The sequence below is a fragment of the Sinocyclocheilus anshuiensis genome, unplaced genomic scaffold (genome assembly GCF_001515605.1).
Source record: "Sinocyclocheilus anshuiensis isolate Anshui unplaced genomic scaffold, SAMN03320099.WGS_v1.1 scaffold242, whole genome shotgun sequence".
NCBI lineage: Eukaryota > Metazoa > Chordata > Actinopteri > Cypriniformes > Cyprinidae > Sinocyclocheilus > Sinocyclocheilus anshuiensis.
In genome coordinates, this window is record NW_015546053.1 from 1,020,473 (window position 1) to 1,029,549 (window position 9,077).

General features: G+C 38.0%; 1 protein-coding gene and 1 long non-coding RNA gene across 2 annotated transcripts in view; one reads left to right on the forward strand and one right to left on the reverse strand.

The window, feature by feature from the left end:
• Positions 1-377: 377 nt before the first annotated feature.
• Positions 378-5,154, reverse strand: LOC107699209 (interferon-induced very large GTPase 1-like). Its single transcript, XM_016500406.1, has 2 exons — positions 5,100-5,154; positions 378-4,918 (listed from the first exon to the last, which is right to left on the reverse strand). The coding sequence occupies exons 1-2, from the start codon at positions 5,152-5,154 to the stop codon at positions 378-380; spliced, it is 4,596 nt and encodes a 1,531-aa protein (XP_016355892.1).
• Positions 5,155-8,085: 2,931 nt separating this feature from the next.
• The window catches only part of LOC107699230 (uncharacterized), a 10,726-nt gene continuing 9,734 nt past the window's right edge, over positions 8,086-9,077 (forward strand). Inside the window, exon 1 of the long non-coding RNA XR_001635434.1 lies at positions 8,086-8,282. This is a non-coding gene — a long non-coding RNA (uncharacterized LOC107699230). The remainder of the gene's footprint in view (positions 8,283-9,077) is intronic.

A 9,077-nucleotide genomic window follows, 5' to 3' on the forward strand; every position in this document is an offset into this window, starting at 1 on the left:
TGTAATGAAGACATTGCAACATTCATAATGACAAAAGAGTAACAGTGCCATATTGGCATACATCTGATTAGAAGTGTATCAGAAGACATTAACAGTGAATATTACTGAATTATGTTTAGATTTTTACACTAAACATATTTAAGATGCAAATTATTGAATATATCAGTCTGTATTTAAACCACATTATTACAGGAAAGAGTTAATCAATTATTTCATCAACTGGCATATAAGTGATGAATCAGAATTTCACCTTCTGTTGATTTTATTTAGAGTTCTGTAATAGTGTTGAAGCTCTGTATTAGTAAACTGTTTTATCGGCTGAAGTAAAATCATCAGAAAAACAGACATGTACATAATAAAGCTGGTGCAGGACATTATCACTCTGTAATTTGAAAGGCCTCCCTCAAGCTCTGTAGTGCCTCCCTCTGAGTGATATTTCCCCATGCTTCAGGTAATTTTGCAGGTGCACACTGATATTTTTGAGCAAATCTCCTGTTGTACCTCATGAACACGTATCTCCAGTAGACTGCAGCCCCGTTATTCCTAGAATCTTCTGGGTAAATTTTCCAGTCTGGGTAGATAGATTGGTACTCCTTAAAGGGCAGAGATCGGCCCGCTGTATCTCTGTTTTGAAATTGGTTTTGTCCTGCAATATCTGCAGAGCAGGTGTTGTGAGACAGAGTGGTAGAGTTGGCATTGGTATAACACACTAGACCTTTGGGACGATGCACCACCGCTTCGTGCACTTGATGTTCTGTTTCTTCCAGGTCACATGGAGCTTTGCAGAAAGGACAGCGCTTATCGCACCCCTTGACTCTTTCATATAGCATGTCCTGAAGTTTATCAGGGAGGTCATCCGGGACTTCAATGACATCCTCATTCTCCATAAATTCCTGAGCAATTGATGAGGATAGCTCAGAGACTGATTCCTCTAGGTTTGCAAAGAAATGTTCACGATGCGTACTTATGTCAAACAAAGGTTTCTTCAAGATTTGAGTTGGCATAGTGATTTTTCCTAGACTCGCCAGGCTGGCACAAACTTCCTCAAGTAGTTGTCTAACATTTCTCTGTGCCCCACTACTAGCTTCAGATGCCTGATTAATGCACTTCTTTACCCAATCAAATATTTGGTGCATTCGCTGTTCCCTGCGGTCTTCGATCATAACAGAACCTGACAGATGAGCTCTGATAAAGTTCTCAATACTCTTCCGGCAGAAGCTCTCATGGGACTGAAGGTACTCATGGAAATCCTCAAAGCTGTCCTTTATCAGCATTTCTTTAAGAAGACTGTAGTGGAACTTCTTTGGTGAGCTATAAAGTTGTGCATTTTTGTTCTTGAGCACATCATTAAATATCTGTCTCTCCAAGCTGTTGTAGATGAAGTCTTCGACTGTTGGCTTGAGGCACTGATTGGTGAAAGATTGAGCAGCTTTTTGACACTGGTCCCTTTTTCGGAACTGATATATGAAATTCAACATGTGCCTCTCCCTGGTCTCATTTAGGAATCTCTCTTTTATTTCCTTTTCCCTTATGAATGAATCCTGCACCTCTTGAAAGGACTCTGCTGCTTTGCCACAGACGTATCCTTTGATATCCACTTCAAATTTGGGACTCATCACGAATGGCTCACCTTTTAAAACTTCTAGACCTTTGTCCATAATTGCAAGCAACTCTCTCATATAGCTATCTGAGTAGCCCTCTTTGTGGCACACTTTATCTGAGACTCTTCTGTCGCAGTCTTCTATCAAATTATTAGTGAATCTTTGTGCAACATCCTTATTGTACTTCAGTGTTTTCTTCACCTTACTACTCAAAGCAAAATGGGCAGTCTTCACTTTAAAGCCATTGAGCTGGTTTGCATCTCGGAGTCTTATGTTATGTTTTTTTAGACCACGATCACTTATGTTTTTCTTTAGCTGCTCCACCATCCTTGCAAAGATTTCTTGTGTCTCTAGGGGGGGATCGTTCATGTTGGATGGGATATTTTCCCAAACACTAACAAATTCACGTTCAAGCTCCTTGTCCTCAATCACACAGTTATTGTTCTTGCAGGTCTGCAAGAGTGAACGTAACCTGACCTCCAGGGCTGCTTCAAGTGATGTCAATAAGGCGTGCATCTTAACTGTCATATCATGACAAATGGTAGCAGACTCAAGTTTCTGGGCAACATCATATGTCATTTGTTCTTGAATGTGGTCTACTTTTTTGTGAAGGCTTACTTTGTAATTGTCCACAAGGCCAATATCAATATCCTCCTGCCTAAGGTAGTCCCAGAGACTTGCCTTAATATGGTCTCTCTCTGTATTGATTTGGGTAGCTGCTTCGTCTCTCAAGATTCTGAGCAGCCTATCTGAATCCATGTATTCTCCACTTTGGTATGCCAATTCTTTTAACTCTGTTATGTGATTGTCCAATGCTTCCACCCAAATATCCAGTTGATCATTGAGCTGCCTCTCTCCCTGTACGAGTTTTCTGCAGAGGCCAATGATGGCATCAGCTGTAGCCGTTTCTCCGAACTTTATGGCAAAATTTTCATTTTTCACTGACTCCCACAGACTTAACATATGCTCCATAAATGCACCCAAGCAGGTTGGCTGGCCATTTGTTGCTTTTTCATGAAACATAGTCAACAGTCTTTTCTTAAGTCTGAGAATTGCATCACTGTAGATTTTATCATTTTTTGAAGTCACAGAGCTGCTGCCTATACCTCTTCTTTCACTTGTGGGAAGTGTTTCTCTTTGAGATTCATTTGGGAGCTGTCCTGTGGTCAGTACATCAATTACACAACTCATGATTTTTCCATCCATTCCTGCTCCCTCTGAAGCAACCTGGAAGGTAGTCTTTCTCTCCAAATTTCGTGTGCAGAGAATAGCGTTGACAGCAATCTGAAGGTTGCTTCTTGTTTCGTTCTGGTCCTCATCTGGTAGATTTATTAGTGTAATGTCACTCAGCCCACTGACAAAGGTAGCCAGTTCACTGGCATGCACAAGGCTTCTTTCTGTTTGGGCGTTCAAACCTTCTGTGCTAATCAACAACAGAAATTCACAGTCCATCTCCATTCTGAAGTTGTCAGGTAGGCTGAGGAGAAGCATGCATGCCCCTTTGATATGCCTTCTACCCCATTTTGGGAAGTTGACCCCAAACAAGGCAGATAAGACCTCTGCGTTCTTGGAGTTGTGGAAACCTAGGATTGTCAGAACTCTCATGCGACTGAACTTTGGCAGCTGCTTGTGTACCTCGTAAAGAACACTGTATACCCAGTTCATGGGAAAAACTGAGGCATCCCCATCATAGAGTTCAAGGGGAACTCCATAAAAGAGTAGTTCAGCCCCTAAATATGGTAAGCCGAACATGTCGTACAAGTCACTGTTTGGGCCACGAAAGTATCTTTCGTAGACCAGTCCCATCTCTCGAAGGAAATGTTCAAGTCCAATGCAAGGTTCTTGCATTTGTTCCTCATCTGCTTCCCTTTGATCGGACAGGTTATCCAACTGCATAACTTCAAGTTTCACTCTCATCCAAGAGAGAAAGAATGCCCGCTTGGTTTTGTCAAATGAACAAAGAGCTGCAGTAAAGGCTCTCATGGATGTTGTTAGTTTATAATCAAGCAGTTGTTTTATAAGGGTTTCCTTCTCCGCTGTTAAGCTCTGGGATGTATGCTGTAGGTGACGTGCCTCCTTCTTCTCCAGCTGACACAACTGTTTCCATACGGTACCTTGCAGGGGCAGATGATTCTCCAAATAGCTAGACACTCCATCTTCAATTCCACTGAGGACTTCTTCAACTTCACTGAATGCCATTCGACAGAGCTCATCTTCATCAACATTAATGTCGAGATCATTGGCCATACCGGCTGTACCTACAAGGTTTGTGGTGTGTAGGTATGGAATAAAGCGATCCAGAACATCTCTTAACTTCTCAGCAATTTCTTCCTCATCACCTTCACAGCCATTAAGCATTGTTCCATCAGGAAGTTCTAAATCCTTCATCAGCCTTTGCTTCATTTTCTCATTTTGATTCTCTTGTCCATCCTCTACTGATGTTGAGCAGTCGATTATAATCATGTGACTTGTATTGTCCCTCCATGAGGCAAGTAGGTCTCGTTCCTTGGCACCAAAACTTCCAAAGAAAACTATGAGGACTGCAGATGTGTAACACAGAAGACTCATCTGTTTTTCGCAGTCAGCTGCATCTCCACGAAGATTAGCAACTAGCACAGGACGAGAAAAGATGTTGTTATGACAATCTCCTGAATGCAGGTTCCAGCAAACCTCCACCAGACCATCAGAGAGAACTCGAGTCAGCTGCCCTCCCTCCATACCACAGTTTACGAAGCAGTCATTCAGCTCATGACCCCCAAGAACACGGTTGAGTACTCGAGATTTCGAGACGTTGCAGGAACCTAGCCTCACTGCGGAGAGAAATGGCATCCTGGAATCGGCCATGTTCTTCATGATGGGTCCCTCAGAAAGTGACTTCCACTGACCGAGAACACCTCTAAATGGACACAGGAGGATGGTTCCCTTCTTTTCTGGGTGAATAGGGGGAAGATACAGAGGCACTGCAAAGTTGCACTGCAACATCCGCTGGGTGATCTCTTGCTGTAGGAAACTATTTGTTGTCATGTAGATGACAGCAACCAGGTCTAAAGGATTGATAGCGCATTGTGAATTCTCATCCATGTCCAAACCGTAATCTCCTACTGGTACCTTGCAGCAAGTGCTGCGGGCTTGGGGATTGCATAGCCAGAGCCGCCGGAGGAATGCATTTAAGAGCTCTGTTGGGTCCTGTGGAAGGTCATCTTCAGTGCTTGGAGTGCTTACATATTGCATTGTTGTAAGGTCCAAAGGTGCCACCTTTTCCCTGTGCAGGTCCAGCATGTGCAGTAAAATATGCTTGTCCCTGTCAATTTCAGACACTAGAGGAGAACCATATTTGGTGAATAAATTCCGTGTTTATCACTTTTTTTCTAATTATAATAATTTTGCAATAATCATGAAAACTATGATGTTATATATGATGTTTCTAAAAAGATTGGAAAGAAATGCTTAATAATGGGATGATGGAAACAGAAATTTGATGCATATGGTAACTCTTACCTATCTCAGTAGTAAGGGGCCCCGGGTCGGGGATAGTCTTCCGATGTAGAGACATTGTTTTAGAATGTTTATTTAATTGTCAGTTACAATCCGAAGGATCACATTGACCTGCCGGCCAAAAACAACATGTTAAAGAATGTCCCTCTTTCTGCTTCAGAAACTAAGTGAATGAGTGAATGAATACAAGTACATTTAAATTTACATTTAGTCATTTAGCACATGCTTTTATCCAAAGCAACTTACAAATGAGAACAATGGAAGCAATCAAAATCAACAAGAGAACAAATATATGCAAGTGCTATAACAAGTCTCAGTTAGCTTAACGCAGTACACGTAGCAAGTTTTTTTTAAATTATATAATAAATAAAAAGAAAACAGATAGAATAGAAAGAGAATAGAGCAAGCTAGTGTTAGAGGCCTTTTTTGATTTTGTTAATTGTATAATAAATCAAAAGACAACAAATAGATAGAATGCAACAAGATTAGAGAAGCTAGTTTTTTTTTTTTAAGAAAACAAGCAGTTCGTAAATGAATAGAGTGCAAGTCTAAAGGGACAAGTTTTTTTTAAGAATATCATTAGAATAGAGAGTGCTAGAGTTAAAGGGTCAAATAAAGATGGAAGAGATGTGTTTTAGCTGATTCTTGAAGATGGCTTAGAACTCAGCTGCTCGGATTGAGTTGGGTAGGTCATTTCACCAGGAGGGAACATTTAATTTAAAAGTCTGTGAAAGTGATTTTGTGCCTCTTTGGGATGGCACAGTAAAGTGATGTTCACTTGCAGACAGCAAGCTTCTAGAGGGCACATAACTCTGAAGTAAAGAAATGACTTGCAAGTACACAATATATACAACATGCAAATACAAAATGCAAGCTTTAGCTTGGATTACATTACATTTAGTCAAATTCAACTCAAATGTCAACTCAAAAGTCAATTTAATCAAATTTTTATGCAGCAACAATTTGAGAGTTCATCCAGACACCACCTAATAATATATTCATAGACCTGATAATAGATTCATTAATCTACTTTTTAGGACAGATAGGTATTTGCAAATTATATGTTCATATCCTTGACAGAGGATAAATCATATCCAACTTTTCCTAAACTGCATCCATCTGAGGAACACAATTTAATAAAACTGTTGACACTTTGCCTTAGGGGGACAAATTATGTTAATCGTACTGGGCTAATTACTTTCTGACTGTTGCTGCATTATTGGTTGGATGTCTAATAGTGTGTATAAATGTGTCCTGTACATCAAAATCACACATTTTCTTTTATCATTTGACGATATAACTGTCAATACAACCAGCATTTAATGTATTTTTCAGCAAAATTAATTTATCCTCAACTACTAAACATTCATCTTTCCTGAGGGTTATAAGTATGCTTTTCACAAGCCACACAGATGGAAATCTAATTTCTGTGCTTTTGATTTTGCATTCCTCAGCAAGTATTAGGCAGTCGCTAGTGAATAATTTATTAAACATAGAACCAAAACCACAGATCAGTTAAAATCCATTCAGTTCAAGTCAAATATAAAGTACACATTTATACTATCATACCTATGCAATTCCTCATTTAATTAAATTACTGAAATACTAAACTTTGCTAATGGTTTTATACAAAATATGTCGTCATTAGTATCATTGTTAACATATTACCATATCATCTCGCTTTGGAGTTAAAACAAACAAACAAACAAACAAATGAATAAATAAGCAAGTAAGCTTACCGGAAATGTATGATGCCTTCTTTGGCTGTTTGCTGTGCTGTCATGACATGGAACTGACATGACTAGCATGACATTGAGCTTTTATATGAGCCTTGAGAGTGATACAGTCTGCTTTTTTGGAATTTGCACCACACCGTTCATTAGGTATCTACGCACATGCAGGTCTTTATCACGTACACACTCAGAAAACAACAACCCCCATGCAGCAGAAAAAAAGTACCAAATAATCCATGTCCTACATGATGCAATGTGATCATTTAAAACACTTCTATAATACATATTGTTTTGTCAGCAAAATGTCGAACCAAGTGTAATTTATAATAAAAAAAAAATAAAAAAATCAATTTATTTTTAAGCATTAATAGATTTTTCAAGTAAAACATTTCACAAAAAAGCTTGGTAACTTATGTTAAACATTTGGTTTTTCACAGGCAAGCACTAAATAAAAAAAAAAAAAACAAGTTTTAATCATTATTGCTCTCCATTTTTAATGCATTTATGGTGTTTAGATAAGGATTGTGCTGCTGTGGTTTCAAACATGATTGGCTTCCATGAAAGAGTGATGACTTCATTAATGACATCACACCTTCTGTTATCTATACAGTTGCTGACTGATTAAAGTCTGATTAGTTGAGAAGAGATTCTGAACATTCATGTACATCAATAACATCTGCTTTACAGGTAGTCCTGTTTACAAATGTGATTTTTTTATGTCCTGGTGTAAATGTATTTTACAGAGCCCCATGATAATAATATGAGAGGAACTTTAAAACAATATTTCAACGTTTTTGGAAGCAAACATAAGATTTCCCGGGAACTCAACCCAAGTGTTTTGCAAACGGTTTTCTTAGTGGAAAGCAAAGCTTTTGTCAGGTAATGCAGAAGCATTGAAATCATTTTTTTAACAAATAAAATATAGTTATTCAAATATTATATTTATTCAAACTTACATTGAAATGTTGAACACTGTAATATATAAAAGTGTATATGAATGTATATACTATATTATATGAAAAGTACATCTTTCATGTGTAAACTAGTGCTTGCCTCTGTTTTTATCACTTTGCAGTGAGGTTACTAGAGTGTTCTAGGTGGTTCCTTACTGTTCCTTTGAGTCAAGTTCAAGAAATTCAAGTTAAGCGTAATGTCTGGCTCAGGATGAGGTGAAAGCTCTACCCAGAGGGATAGACGCTCATGTGCGTGTAGGAAAAGATTACATGCCTCCTATTTCTGTAACGCAAAGCTCTTTAAATGACTTAGCCGTTTGAGTGTGTCTGGCTGAATAGAAAGATGCAGCTCTAGATCCTTGACTTCCCTGAGTATAACCACGGTTGACGTGCTCTGAACGGGACTACCTGAAGAAAAACACAAAGGCAGTGAATAGACTTTCAAAATGCTGGCGACAATGCTAACAGCCATGTATATGATGGTGAGAGTGGCTGAACAGGTAAGGCAACTCATTGGATTATATCTTTGTGCATTTGTCGCCAATCGTCAACATACCAGCCAAAACCGGTTCAGTTGACTGAAATTCTTTTCATAGTTTCATATGCCAGGCATTATGATCTATGACAAAAATGCTAGATAGACAAATATGATGAGAGGACTCAGTCATGCCACACAGGACAATATCACAATTGTTTTTATTTATTTTCTTAATTAAATAGGTTATTTTCTTACTGACTACTTGGAAATTAGAGATAATGTTCATTCATTTCAAAGGACATTAGAACATATGGAAAAAAGGAGAATTTCCAATGAATGATTTAAAATAAAAAATGAGGTGCTAAAACGTTTTGTGGACATATATTCTTTAAGGTAACATTTAGGGGTGTTTCTGTCACTAGCTTAATATGTAAATGTCCAGCATTCATGCATCACAGGAGGATTACTGTGACTTCCCCCACTTGCTGGTCAAGGTGGAAATGATGTTGAAAATTATTATTTTTTTTTAATGAAATGAAATTAAATGAAATGAAATTAAATTAAATGAATGAATGAATGAATGAATGAATGGATAAATAAATATTTACACATGGTTTATGTTTATTTTCCTTTTAGTTTATATGATCATGACATAATACTATTTTATGAGGCCTTTTCACATTGTAAGATTGGGACAATAAAAAAATAATAAAATCAATAATTTGAAAAAATATCAAGACAAAATTAAGGCATGGTAATATGTTTCAAAGACAGTTATAATGTGCCAGTGTTGTTCATATAATGAAAATAAAAATTA

Coding starts and splice junctions, on each gene's coding strand:
- LOC107699209 (XM_016500406.1), bottom strand. CDS start 5,154: ATGTCTCTACATCGGAAGACTATCCCCGACCCGGGGCCCCTTACTACT. Junction 4,919..5,099: donor GCCCCTTACTACTGAGATAG/GTAAGAGTTACC, acceptor GTTCTCCTCTAG/TGTCTGAAATTGACAGGGAC.